The sequence below is a fragment of the Ochotona princeps genome, chromosome 6 (genome assembly GCF_030435755.1).
Source record: "Ochotona princeps isolate mOchPri1 chromosome 6, mOchPri1.hap1, whole genome shotgun sequence".
In the NCBI taxonomy this organism is placed as follows: domain Eukaryota; kingdom Metazoa; phylum Chordata; class Mammalia; order Lagomorpha; family Ochotonidae; genus Ochotona; species Ochotona princeps.
In genome coordinates this window covers 4,182,639-4,196,153 of record NC_080837.1, presented here as the reverse complement: position 1 = coordinate 4,196,153, position 13,515 = coordinate 4,182,639, and the positions used below count along the sequence as shown (strand labels likewise).

The 13,515-nt window shown below is 49.1% G+C and overlaps 1 protein-coding gene across 2 annotated transcripts in view; it reads left to right on the top strand.

Moving 5' to 3' along the window:
- Positions 1 to 13,515, top strand: part of SIN3A (SIN3 transcription regulator family member A) — a 62,728-nt gene that overhangs the window by 39,344 nt on the left and 9,869 nt on the right. For both annotated transcript variants that reach the window (XM_058665491.1, XM_004594621.2), the window contains exons 10-16: positions 1,270 to 1,388; positions 1,836 to 2,046; positions 2,536 to 2,652; positions 3,753 to 3,991; positions 5,278 to 5,461; positions 5,946 to 6,519; positions 10,131 to 10,300. In XM_058665491.1, coding sequence (XP_058521474.1) covers positions 1,270 to 1,388; positions 1,836 to 2,046; positions 2,536 to 2,652; positions 3,753 to 3,991; positions 5,278 to 5,461; positions 5,946 to 6,519; positions 10,131 to 10,300 — 1,614 coding nt within the window. The remainder of the gene's footprint in view (positions 1 to 1,269; positions 1,389 to 1,835; positions 2,047 to 2,535; positions 2,653 to 3,752; positions 3,992 to 5,277; positions 5,462 to 5,945; positions 6,520 to 10,130; positions 10,301 to 13,515) is intronic.

The following is a 13,515-nucleotide window of genomic DNA, read 5'->3' as shown; positions in this document are numbered from 1 at the left end:
AAGATGTATATCTCTGTTGCTCCTTTGTAAATCTGCACTTCCAATAAAAATAAATAAATCTTTTGGAAAAAAGATCAGGGTAGGTATTCAGCCTTACAGTTAAGATCCTTGGATTGTAAGACTGTGATCCCTTGACTCTGCATCTGACTGGTTTCCTGCTAAAGCAGACCCTGGGAGACTGGGGTGAGGGCACAGGTGTCTGTCCTTCTCCCCTCTCTGCTTCATAGACAAATTGTTAAGCTTAAGAAAACGGTGCTGGCAATGATTCTTTGAGTAACTTTCACATGGTCTAGAGAATCAAGCAAATAAGAAAGCATACTCCAAGGTCTGGCTTTTAATATTTTTGTTATGGAAAATTTTAAACGTAAAACTTGAGAGACTAGTAAAATGATGGCATCTTGCCTTGGCAACCTCAGCTGCTTGTCTGTTCTTGGTTCCTCTGCATTGTCAGCTGTCCCACGTTACATATTGATAGAACCATAAATGTTTTAAATTTTATTTTATAAATGACTCCTTTTTTCAGACAAAGCTTACCATATCTAAAAAAACTAATGTGATTCTTTAATGTCATCAAATATCAGTTGACATTTCCTTTGTTTTTGTTTGATTGATTTATTTGAAAGAGCTTTCATCTGCTGGTTCACTCCCCAGGTGGCAGTAGTGGCTTGGATTGGGCCAGGAACCAGAAGATGCTTTGGGTCTCCTATGTACATGGCAAGGGCCAAAGCTCTTGGGCCATATTCTGCTTTTGCAGATCATTATGAGGGAACTACAACAGAAGTAGAGCAGCCAGGACAAGCACCAGTGCTCAGATGGTAACAGAGACTTTACCCCCTACACCACCACACCGACCCTCAAGATGTCCTCAGTTTTTAGAATGTAATCAAAGGTGCCAGCATTGTGGTGTGAAGTTGCCTCTCACTCAGCACTGGTTTGCATCTTGACTGCTCCACTTGTGATTCCCACTCCCTGCCCAAGGAAGCTGGGAAAGCAGCAGCCGAAGATGGCCCAAGTACAGGTGCCCCTGCACCATGTAAGAGACCCGGATGTTCCAGGTTTGGGCCTTCACTCTGGTCCAGCCAAAGTTCTTGGGGCCATTTGAAGAATGAACTGGCAGATGAAAGATGTATTTTTCTGTCTCTGAAGAGTCTTTCCCTCTACTCCATTACTCTGCCTTCAAGTAGAGAAATAAATATGGGCTTGTGTTTTGTTTTGTCATGCAACTCCCGATTCCAGTGCCCCATTTCACCGTTGTCCCTGTCATCTCAGGTTCGCAAGGCACTGCGCAGTGCTGAGGCTTACGAGAACTTCCTGCGCTGCCTGGTCATCTTTAACCAGGAGGTGATCTCCCGGGCAGAGCTCGTGCAGCTCGTCTCGCCTTTCCTGGGGTAGGTGAGGTGACGGGTGAGAGGCCTGAAAGACCAAGGGAGTCTGACACCTGAAGTGTCCATGTCCTGGGGTCCTAAGAAGTCCTTTCAGTCTAACTGCAAAGGAAAGTAAGGAGGCGAGGACCTGAGATCCACCTTTTGGCTCCCCTCATTCTCTGACTGGGTTCTAGAATTATGGCTGTGCCCAGCAACCTCCGAATTGTAACCTAACACTATGAAGAATACCAAGATGAACAGAGCGATGGGACACCACCCATCTGAGTGCAGCTCTTCTGTGGTGCACAGTGCTCATCTTCTGTCCTGAATCTGTGCTTTTTAGGCAGTAAGAGTTGGGGAATTGTCCCTGGGCGCAGCACTCTGACCCAGCCCCAGCAGGTGGCCATGCCGCAGGATCACCACACAGCGCGTGCCTCTGATGGCTAACTTGCTTTGGCTTTGTTTTTTCAGGAAGTTCCCTGAATTGTTTAATTGGTTTAAAAACTTTCTGGGCTATAAGGAGTCTGTACATCTGGAAACCTTCCCCAAGGAACGAGCCACCGAGGGCATTGCCATGGAGATTGACTATGCGTCTTGCAAGCGTCTGGGCTCCAGCTACCGAGCACTGCCAAAGAGCTACCAGCAGCCCAAGTGTACGGGGCGGACGCCACTCTGTAAAGAGGTAAGGCCTCTGGCAGAGGCAGCTCTGCAGCTCCTGCTTCTTCCGGGGTGGGGATGGGGTTTCCCGGGATCCAGACTTTGTGAATGACAAATCCATAACCTCCTCTCTTTTCTCAAAATATTTTGCTCTTACATTCAGAACTTCTTTCTCCAGATCTCTTGTGAAGTTTTGAATGTGAGTTCTTGATTTCCTCCCTGGAGTTTACTAAGGATGCTCAGTGAAGAGCACACATTTAACTCAGAAGTTAGGACAGCCTTGTTCTCTAGTGGACTGCCTCGGGTTGTTGCCTGCATCTCAGTTCTGACTCTTGCTAATGTAGCTCTTGGGAGGTGGTGGTGAAGGCTCAGGTAACTGGCTGCCTGTCACCCACATGGGAGACTTGGATTGAATTCCTGATACTTGGATCTGTCTCAGCCTCTAAAAAGAAATGGCAGTCATTAGAAAGTGTTCATTAGATTTTTGCTTCCGTCTCGCTTCTCTTCCCTGAAGGTTCTAAATGATACCTGGGTCTCCTTCCCATCGTGGTCTGAGGATTCCACCTTCGTCAGTTCCAAGAAGACGCAGTACGAAGAACACATTTACCGCTGTGAAGACGAACGCTTTGAGGTAAGAGAATCAGAGAGGCTGCCGAAGGGACCCTGGGTGCCGGCTTCTGTGGGGCAGGAGAGCGGGCGCCCCTGCACTCCTCTGGCATGATGCTGGTTGTACTCAGCATGCTTTTTGCATTTGCCAAATGCATTCATCAGTTATTTTACAGCAAATGTGACGTATCTAGGCCACTTCTACCCTTTTAACTGAACTTGTTCCTTCACAGCTGAAGAATAATCCTTTGGATTTGCACAGCCTTTTGAAAGTGATTGTGTTTTATTTTTACATGGAGTGGAAATGCAATCAATGCCCTCATGCCTAAGGGCTTCCTTGAAGCTGTTTTAGGTGGCTTTTTATGAGATCTCTAAACTGTTCAAACCCAGAGGTCTTTCCTGCTTAGTTCTTTTGAAAAGAAGTTAAATGAGGAACTTTTATCTTAATAAAGTTGATGGGCAAGGATGGAAATGAATGAGTTGCTTATTAGCTCTTTTGCCAGGGGAGAAAAGAGTGGCCTTAGATTCCCCTGTCTGTGTCATTGATGCCACTACCAAAGAGGGGAGCTGAGTATGTCTGGAAACTGGCGGCCTGTATCCTACTTGTTGCATTTAGTGCATTAAACTGACCAACTCACTAAGCTGTATGGGTAGGTGAGGTCTCCTTCTTTGATCCGTGCTGTGTAGCTCTCCTCCCCCTTCACACTGACGCCCACTGCTTCTTCTGTGTTGTGAATGAAGCATAATATGCTGCTTGGCCCCAGGCAGGCTGTGCCATCTTTGCCTGCAGTGTTTATGCGAAGTTCAAGCCATTTGCGGAAGACTGAATCATGGCAGGTGTTAACATCCATGGGGAGTTGATCAAGATGAAGAGGCATTTCTTGGTTGCCTAAGTGAGCAAGACTCTGTGCATCTCTCCTTGTTGGAAGTGTCAACTACTATTCCCTGTGCTGGACACTTGGTGTCATAGAAGAGTCTTCAGAGAGTATTCAGTGCTACTGCCACGTTACTATGACTGCCGTGGCAGAGCCAGGCTTAGATTCAGGGGTTAGACATCCAGCCCAGTTCTCCTGACTCTGTTTTGGTTTGGTTCGGTCCTGAGCACTTTTCTGTTTCTCTCTTCAGCTTGATGTAGTTTTGGAGACCAATCTGGCAACAATCCGTGTTCTGGAGGCAATACAGAAAAAGCTTTCACGCTTGTCTGCTGAGGAGCAGGCCAAGTTCCGCTTAGATAACACGCTCGGGGGCACGTCAGAAGTGATCCACCGCAAAGCCCTGCAGAGGATATACGCGGACAAGGCAGCTGACATTATCGACGGCCTGCGCAAGAACCCCTCCATTGCTGTGCCCATTGTCCTTAAGAGGTGATTGAGCCCACCCTTCCTCTGTAGTGTGCTACACAGCGGGCTCTCATGACCCGTTAGCCCTAAGGTTTCTTCCCAATCCCAGTTGTTGGAAATTGAGTACAGAGCAAGAACTGGTTCTATGTAACCAGCTTTAGAGCAGACCTTGAAAGTGGGGGGAGGTGGACCTGATGCATAGACTTGAGGAGCTATTTGAAATAGTAAGACTAAGACAGAACTTTCATCCACTGGTTCATTTCCCAGATGGCCACACATGTCAGGGCTGGCCAGGAGCCTTTAACTCCATCATGGACTCCTGCCTAGGTTGAAAAGGATCCTAAGTGTACTTGGGACATGTTGTGGTTCCTTCCCAGGTACATTAGCAAAGCTGGTTTGGAACCAGAGTTTCAGGGACTTGAACTGGCTCTCTGATGTAATATGCCAGTCTCACAAGCAGTGACTGAACTTGCTGTGCCACAAGTAGCATTGTTATGTTTAGTATTTGAGAGACAAAGAGTGGCAGAGGTCCCATCTGTTGACTCAGTTACCAGTGTGACTGGTGGTAGAGGCCAAAAACTGGGAACTCTCCAAATCTCCTGTAAATGTAGCAGGGACCTGAGTACAGAGCCATCAGTACTGCCTCCTCCCAGGGTGTGTAGTAGCAGAACGCTGAAGTTGGGAGCCAGAACTCGGTGTAGAACCCAAGTGCTCCTTAGATGTCTGAACTGCTAGGCCAGTTGCCTGCCCTGCATGGTCCTTTGCTCATGCTGGAAATCATGTTGTGTCACTGGACGAATACTGTTTGCTGCACAATTCACACAGCCCAGATACTGTCTTTCCTCCTCGGCCCTCCCGCCAAAATCTGGCACACAATCAAGATTCTTCTTGTTGGTGGTGACATTTGGCTTGTGGCTTCTGAGATGCAGTTATCCTGAAGTTCTAGCACTGTGTTGGCTTTTGTTCTCCTCCCTGGAGCCTCAGGATCCGTTGCTCTGAGTAGAGTTGCAGTGGTTGTGTCAAGTGTCATAGAGGGTCTAGGAAGCAATGTGGCACTTGTCTTAGCCATCCCAGGCAGGGAGCCCTTTCTTCAAGGCTGGTTGTGGTTGTTTATGGCTGTTTCCATAAATCCTGAAGGAGTAATTCTCCATGTGACAGAGTGTAAGGCTAGTCTGATAGTATTTGTCCCAAAATGCGACTAAGTGCAGACTTAGTCCATCTTTGTCTTCTGAAACGCGCCTGGTATATTTCTTACTTCTAAAACTGAATTCCCACTTGTGGCTGTCTGTACTTGCCTCCCTAACCTGCAGGCTGAAGATGAAAGAGGAAGAATGGCGAGAAGCTCAGAGAGGCTTTAACAAGGTATGGCGTGAGCAGAACGAGAAGTACTACCTGAAGTCTCTGGACCACCAGGGAATCAACTTTAAGCAGAATGACACAAAGGTGCTGAGGTCCAAGAGCTTGCTTAACGAGATTGAGAGTATCTACGACGAGGTGAGCGAGGCTGCCATCTGTGTGAGGGCACCCGTCTGCATGCGTGGCACACTTTGGATGTCTAGAAAACCAGACTGCCAAGCCCTGTTGGTTGGTGCTTGGATCCACCATGTTTACACTGAGCCTTGGCTGTGCGATTTGTGTCTTGGTGTGTATCCTGCTGTGTTTCCCTCAAGTACACCTAGCCATCCATGTCCTTCAGGGGATGCCTCACTTTCATATGGACCCTCAATGTATCACTGACCCCCAGGCTCTTGGTGATTCTTGTTGGTTATGGGGCTAGAAATAGACCTGGAGCTGAGATGCTGATGGAACTCCACTTCTGAGAGAGGCATGCAGGCAGGCCTGCGGTGCCTGCTGGATTGCTACAGTTGGCTTGTCTTGAGTGGCGGCTGTTGGTAAACTGGCATACACAGCTTGTGCAGTCCTAGAGCTATGTTGTTGACATAGATGCCTCACGGAGTTGTTTTCTCTCTCCCAACAGCGGCAAGAACAGGCTACGGAAGAGAACGCCAGCGCGCCCGTTGGCCCACACCTCTCCCTTGCCTACGAGGACAAGCAGATACTGGAAGATGCCGCTGCTCTCATCATCCACCACGTGAAGAGGCAGACGGGCATCCAGAAGGAGGACAAGTATAAAATCAAGCAAATCATGCACCATTTTATTCCCGATCTGCTCTTTGCTCAGAGAGGTGATTTGTCAGATGTGGAGGAAGAGGAAGAGGAAGAAATGGATGTGGATGAAGCTACTGGGGCAGCCAGGAAGCATAATGGTGTTGGCGGCAGTCCTCCCAAGTCCAAGTTGCTGTTCAGTAACACGGCAGCGCAGAAGCTGAGAGGGATGGATGACGTGTACAACCTCTTCTACGTCAACAACAACTGGTACATCTTCATGCGACTGCACCAGATTCTCTGCCTGAGGCTGCTGCGGATTTGCTCCCAAGCTGAACGGCAGATTGAAGAGGAAACCCGAGAGAGAGAGTGGGAACGGGAGGTGCTGGGCATCAAGCGAGAAAAGAGTGACAGCCCTGCCATCCAGCTCCGTCTCAAAGAGCCCAGTGAGTTGCTCGCACTGTTGCTGGAGGATGTGGGGGGTGGGGCCTCAGGACTGCTTGCCTAAGAATAAACAATGAGGGATGGAGGGACACCTTGCACTCACTGTTTCACTGCCCATGTGGCTGCAACGGCAGGGCCTGGGCCGGGCTAAAGCTAGGAATCAAGAACTCATTCAGCTCTTAAACTGGTAGAAGGAGCCCAAGCACTTGAATCATCTTCAGTCACCCGCTAGGAGCGTTAGCAGGGAGCTGGATCGGGAACAGGACAACAGGGACCAGAACCAACACTCTCGTAGGGAATCCTGTGGAGCAGACTGAGGCTTAACAGTTTCCAGTCTTGGATTTGAATTATGATTCACGTCTACAGATTCCAATGAGTGGCCTCACCCAAACTTTGAACTTATTTTACGAGGTTTCTGAGAGAATTCGTACAGATAGGCCAAATACACTGTGCAGTTGGGGACCATAAATAGGAGATGGAGGCTGGATGCTGTGACCCAGGAAGGGACTTGGTCCCCTTGAGCCTCCCACGTGATGGCACTCTGGAGACTGCAGTGTGTTTCATGGCACAGAAACAAAGGTGGCAGTTTACTCACGTAGGTTTGATGGGGCTTTTTTTTTTTTTTTTTTTTGGAAAGGCAGAAGTACAGAGAGGAAGGTCTTCCGTTGGATGGTTCATTCCCAAGTGGCTGCAACGGCTGGAGCTGAGCCAATCCGAAGCCAGGAGCTTCTTCCGGGTCTCCCCCATGGGTGCAGGGTCCCAAAGCTTTGGGCCATCCTCAGCTGTTTCCCAGGCCACAAGTAGGGGGCTGGATGGGAAGCTGAGCTGCCGGGATTAGAACCGGCACCCATATGGGATGCCGGCACGTTCAAGATGAGGACTTTAACCATTATGCTGTCACGCCGGGCCCGTTAATGGGGCTTCTTAACAATGATGAGAGTTTGTTGGCTCAGTGCTGTTAAATAGAAATGGTTTCTGGAAAGGAGATTGGGACTCGAGATGGTGTGAGACATAATGGGAAAGGCAGAGCAGATAGAGATCTCAGCAGAGGGAAGCCACGGGATGGGCAGGGAGACTGGCTTGAGTGGTCCACCTGCTGCCACGTTACAGCCAGCTGATAAATCAGAAACAGGACTAGGAGCCAGAAGCTTCCTCCAGAAACCCTTCCATCTAGGCACTTGAGCAAAAAACCAATTTGAGGAGTTCTTTGTGTTTGTTTTTAAGAAAAAGTGAGTTCCCATCACAGCTTTGCGCTCCAGATGCCTGCTGGGGCTAGAACCAGGCCAGACCAAAGCCAAGAGCCAGTTACTCGCAGTCCGCACTGTCACTTCCTGTCTGCATTAGAAGCTTAAATCTGGAGCCAAGCTAGAAGTCAGACCCAGGCACTCAGCTATGGGTAGCATCCAACCTACTAAACCAGCTTGAGGATGCATCCCATCCCTTCCCTTCCCTCCCTCCATCCCTATCTATATCTATCTATATTGGAAAGACAGTCTTCCACCCACTGGTTCACTCCCTAGATGGACAGAGAGGTCGTGCCTAAGCTGATCCGGAGCCAGTAGTTTCTTTCAGCTCTCCCATGAAGGTACATGGGCCTAAGGACTTGAACCATTCTGCACTGCCCTCCCAGGCCATAAACAGAGCTGGATTGAAGTAGGCCAGCCAGGATACCAACTGCCCATGTCGGTTAACAGTACTGCAAGTGGAGGATTAATGTGCTGTGTCACTGTGCTGGCCTCCTCTAATCCCCCACCTTTTTTTAAACATTGCTGATTTAAGAAGCCATGTATGGCCGTAGTTCCCTGTTGAATAGCTAACGGCACTGGCAGTTCTAAAAGCCTATCTAGATTGTCCTATCTGGAGAGAAGAAATTTTGGCCCCAAGTGTGGTAGCTCCATCTACTTAGGTAACCTGCTTCTGGCTTCATGTGACTTGAGGCTTCCACAGTTTGGTCTAAAGTGTTGGTGACAGCCCCAGGGCAGATAGCATGTACTTTGGACAGCTTGGGCTGACTTCGAGGCATGTTGTCCAGGAACACCTGGTGTGAAGGCTGTGCTCTAGCCTGTGCTGTGGGCTCCAACCAGATGACACTTTGCAGTGCAACTTGAGCCCTGGCTGCCTCCGTGCTGGCAGGGCCTGTCCTGTTGCGCTGTCCTCCATGGCCCTGTGACCCTGCATATAGTGGTCCCCCCATGCACTAACAGGTGTCCAGTTCACCCTGATGAATTCTGTCTATACTTTGAATCAGCCTTGTATATTGAGTGTGCCAAGTACATAGGGAAGTACAGATCCCGGCTCTGCAGTTCAGTGAATGTTTACACAGTAGACACATTGGTGAGAGATCGCTGTGGTCCAGCAAGTCCCAGCTGCTCTAGGCTTCTGTTCCAGTTTCCTGCTGGTACATCCTGGGAGGCAGCAGGTGAGAACTTGAGCACATGGAACCCTCCTGCCCACCCGGGAGACCCAGGTAGAGTTAGTTCATGGTTCCTGGCTTTGGCCTGGCCAAGACCTGGCTTTGTGGTCAGTTAGGCAGTAAAACAACAGTGGATTCAAGACATGTCTCTTTTTTTGCCTGTCACATAAATAATTTTTTTTTAAATTAAGAAACCACAAAACCTCTTCACTTCCTGCACTGGAGATTCGATCTGCCTCATTGTGAACCTGCCATAAGTGAGTTTGATTCTGATAAACTGAAAGCAGGACTCTTGCTGGGCATTGTGCCCTTGGCAAGCTGCCCAGTGTCTCCTGCACCATGGAGGAGCTCCAGTAGCCATTGTTGGAGTGAGTGATGAGCAGCTAAGTGAAGGTTTTCTCATGCCATTGTGAAGTACAGTGTTGTGAATCTGTTTTAAACAAAGGGACTTTGACAAATGCAGATTATTTCATTATTCATAGAGGAATTAATTTATGCTGCTATTTTTCTATCCCCAGAGATTTCCTGGTGCTCTGGCACAGCTGTGTCTGCCTTTATTCACCTGCACCTGGCTGCCATCAGCCAGCTTTGTGAGCGGCCCATGTTCGGGTACTCTGTGGCAGGGAAAGTGAAGGAGACGGGATTCGGACAAGCCACTTCCCGAGACATTTTGCTCTTCTGTCAGTGTGGAGCTCTCTGGTGTGGTCAGTCAGGACATTGGTGGTCCTGGTCAAGTTCAGAGTCACAGGGCTGGGGTAGTGGCTCAACAGGCTAATCATCCAGTTGCTCCACTTCCAGTTCAACTTCCTGCTTTTGGCCTGGGAAAGCAGTGGAGGATGGCCCAGGTCCTTGTGTGCTGAACTCGTATGGGAAACCTGGAAGAAACTCCTGACTCCTGGCTTAGGATCAGCTCAGGCTTTGCTGTTGCATCCATGTGGGGAGTAAACTAGAAGATGGAAGATCTTTCTCCATCTCTCCTCTGTGTATATCTGCTTTTCCAATAAAATCAGAAAAGGGAAACCAAGCTTGCATTGCCTTCTTTACAAAGAAGGGGAAGTTGTGTAGTCACTCTTGCATGAGTAGCGGAGTGGTGGCCCTGTTGCTGGCTGCCACCTGTCAGCTGCTGCTGTGGGATTGACTTGTGCTGTGTGCGCAGCCCTATTGAGCAAATCAGGCTTCATCTGGTTACTCTCTCTGCAGTGGATGTTGACGTAGAGGATTATTATCCGGCATTCCTGGACATGGTGCGGAGCCTGCTGGATGGCAACATAGACGCGTCACAGTATGAAGACTCGCTGCGAGAGATGTTCACCATCCACGCCTACATCGCCTTCACCATGGACAAGCTGATCCAGAGCATTGTCCGGCAGGTGAGCATGGTCAGGTCGAGCGAGGAACAGATAAGCGTCTGCTAAAGGGAGAGGCACACTGATCTCTAACAGTGCAGGTCCACAGTGCTCTGGCAGCTTTGGTTGTTGGAGTTAGGTTTGTGCCGTATTGCTGTGGTCTCCTGGGGTGCTCAGTAGGTCCTGCTACAGAGCAGTGCTGTCTGTCTAGTAAAGGGCTAGGGACCAAATCAGTTTTCCGCTCCTTGGCGTAGTGCTCAGGAGGAATGAGAGTGTGTTGTCAATCTGCTACTAGAGAGGGACGTTAAGGAAAGGCGAGTTCTGGTCCCAGTGGCTGCGCCACCCCTATGGGTAGAAAAACACATGCTGTGCCAGGAGGCCTTCGGGGGGGGTGCCTGTTTGTACCCCCTCAGTGTCTGCTCTCACCATTGGATCTTGCCATCCTGAGGAAGGTCTGAGGGTCTGGAGGAGAGTGGTGGTCATCGTCAGGTGGGCGTGGTTAGCCAGTTTGACTTTAGGAGGGATTAATATTTATCCGGCCACTGTGAAGGCAGGTCAGTAAAGCTGACTTGATAAGGCTGAGGTTGACTTTTGAAATGACAGAATTAAGCCATTGTTACATAATTTTGAATTTGTAATACTCTCAATCCTTTCTTTATGGAAGCAGGTTTTATCCAGAAAACCCCATGTCAGCATGTTATGGAACCTGTGTTCAGGGTTCTGTACTCAGTTGGAGGCATCTTCTTGCTTGCTGATGCCCCCCAGAGTTTGTCACTGAAGTTGCAGGATCAAGCCATACATTGGCCCTGTCTTCTCAAGGCGGGTGGCAGAGGGATTTGTTCTCCAAGACAGGGTGTGGGGCTAGGAGGTAGCAGGGTGAAGCCCTCCTGCCTGCAACGCTGGTGTCCCCTACTGAAGGGCCATCTTGAGTCTCAGCACCTCTGCCTTAGATCTGCCTCCCTGCTCATGGGCTTAGGGAGGCAGCAGGGCATCCAAGCTGGGACCGTGTCAGCAAGGCAGGAGACCCAGGTGCAAAGAATGATGATAGACATTCCTCGGGGCAGCTGAGCACCGAAGCTGAGTGTGTCGCCCTTCTGTGTGAGAACTGACTGAGAAAGGGTCTCTGTCTCCTGCCATCCTTCTCTTTCATGTGTCTGTGAGACTTGCGCATGTCATGTCATGGCAGTTAGCTCCATGCTGGTGTAGGGCTGGAGTGCTACCCTTTCCAAGGACCTGTGGGGGACCCTGATAGCCAAGAAAGAGGAGCCTCAGGAGCTCTGCATGGTGGGCATGGGCCCTGGGTGTGGTTTTTCGCATTGTGCTCTCTTCTCTCACTTGAGTTGTAGGCTTTTGCCTGTTAGTGAGTCCTCATAGAATGGGTGAGAACCCATTGTCCGGGACAGTGTCTGTGTTGTCTGGAAGCACTGCTGTTTCTACTCAGCCTTCTAACTGTCCCCCATGCCCAGATACCTATACATGCATGCACCTGTCAAAGTAGGTAGTTATCCTAAAAATAATGTGTGTTGGTTAAGAATTCTAATTTTTTAGTACATTTTTTAAAAGTTGGAGAGACAGGGCCCGGCACAGTGGCCTAGCGGCTAAAGTCCTCATCTTGAATGCGTTGGGATCCCATATGGTTGCTGGTTCAAATTCCAGCAACCCCACTTCCCATCCAGCTCTCTGCTTGTAGCCTGGAAAAGTAGTTGAGGACGGCCCAAGGCCTTAGAATCCTGCACCCACGCGGGAGACCTGGAAAAAGTTCCTGGTTCCCGGCTTCGGATCGGCTCAGCTCTGGCCACTTGGGGAAGTAAACATTGGATGGAAGATCTTGCTCTCTGTCTCTCCTCCTCTCTGTATATCTGACTTTGGAATAAAAATAAATAAATAAATCTTTTAAAAAGGTGGAAAGACAGAGATCCTCCATCTGCTCGTGCGCCCTCCCATTCCAGATGCTTCAAAGGCAAGTGCTGAGTTGGGCCAAAGCCAGGAGTCAGTGTCCCAGGTCTCCCATGTGGATGCAGGGGCCCAAATACATGGACCATTGCTGCTACTTTTCCCCAAGCCATTGGAGGGGAGCTGAATCAGAAGTGGAACAGTGGAGATTTCCATCGAAGGTCATGTGGGGCACTTGTACTACACTTGTACCACAGGTGGTCCCATTAGCGACTAAACCATACCAGGCTTCGTAGGAAAAACGTTAAAGCAAAATTTATATTGAAATCAACATTTTTGCTTTCTTTTCTGTTTTTCACATTCTGTGGCATTTTTTGAGGGGTGCAGCTTGATTTGTGAGTCTTCCTTTTGAAATAGAAATAGCATGTGATGTTGTGAAACAAAGGGTCAGCTTTCCAGGTGTATGTTTGGTAAGCTTATCACAAGAAGGTGCCAAACTGTGGAAAGAGAAAGTTAGCATGATAGGAAGTGCCGCACTTTGTATTGGATGTGGAAATGTAGGTGATGTCTCAGGGTATGTGTTGACCTGTGAGTTCGGGGAGCTGTGCTGTTGCCCCAGTGTGTTGTCACTGCCAAGCACCAGAACATATCGTGGGCCTTGGTTTTGTGCGAAGCTAGGAATTGCCATTGCTGTGGGTTTTAGCTTGGGTGACTGCAGGCTGCCTCCCAACCCCAGCTTCAGGCAGCTTTCTCACCCACCATGGGGCATCTTCTTTCCCTTGTGTGGCTGGGGGATCCACTGAGGACATGCATGGAAGCAAATTGTACGTGATAACAAGGAACCTTAGAAATTTGAGGCATGGGAATTTTTAGAAGATCCTTGGCATTTTATTTATTTATTTATTTTTAAGATTTATTTATTTTTATTGCAAAGTCAGATATACAGAGAGGAGGAGAGATAGAGAGGAAGATCTTCCATCCAATGATTCACTCCCCAAGTGAGCATAATGGCCGGTGCTGTGCCGATATGGAGCCAGGAGCCAGGAACTTCCTCCAGGTCTCCCACACGGGTGCAGGATACCAAAGCATTGGGCCGTCCTCAACTGCTTTCCCAGGCCACAAGCAGGGAGCTGGATAGGAAACGGGGTAGCCGGGATTAGAACCGGCATCCATTTGGGATCCCGGTGCGTTCAGGGCAAGGATTTAACCACTAAGCCATGCTGTCTGACCCAGTCCTTGGCATTTTAAATAAACAACTTGCTTACCTAAGCTGCCTCTGGTCTTGGCTTTAAATAAAGAGGAAATTTTGCTCACAGACCTCTGTTGTGCTCCATTGTTCCCTAAGA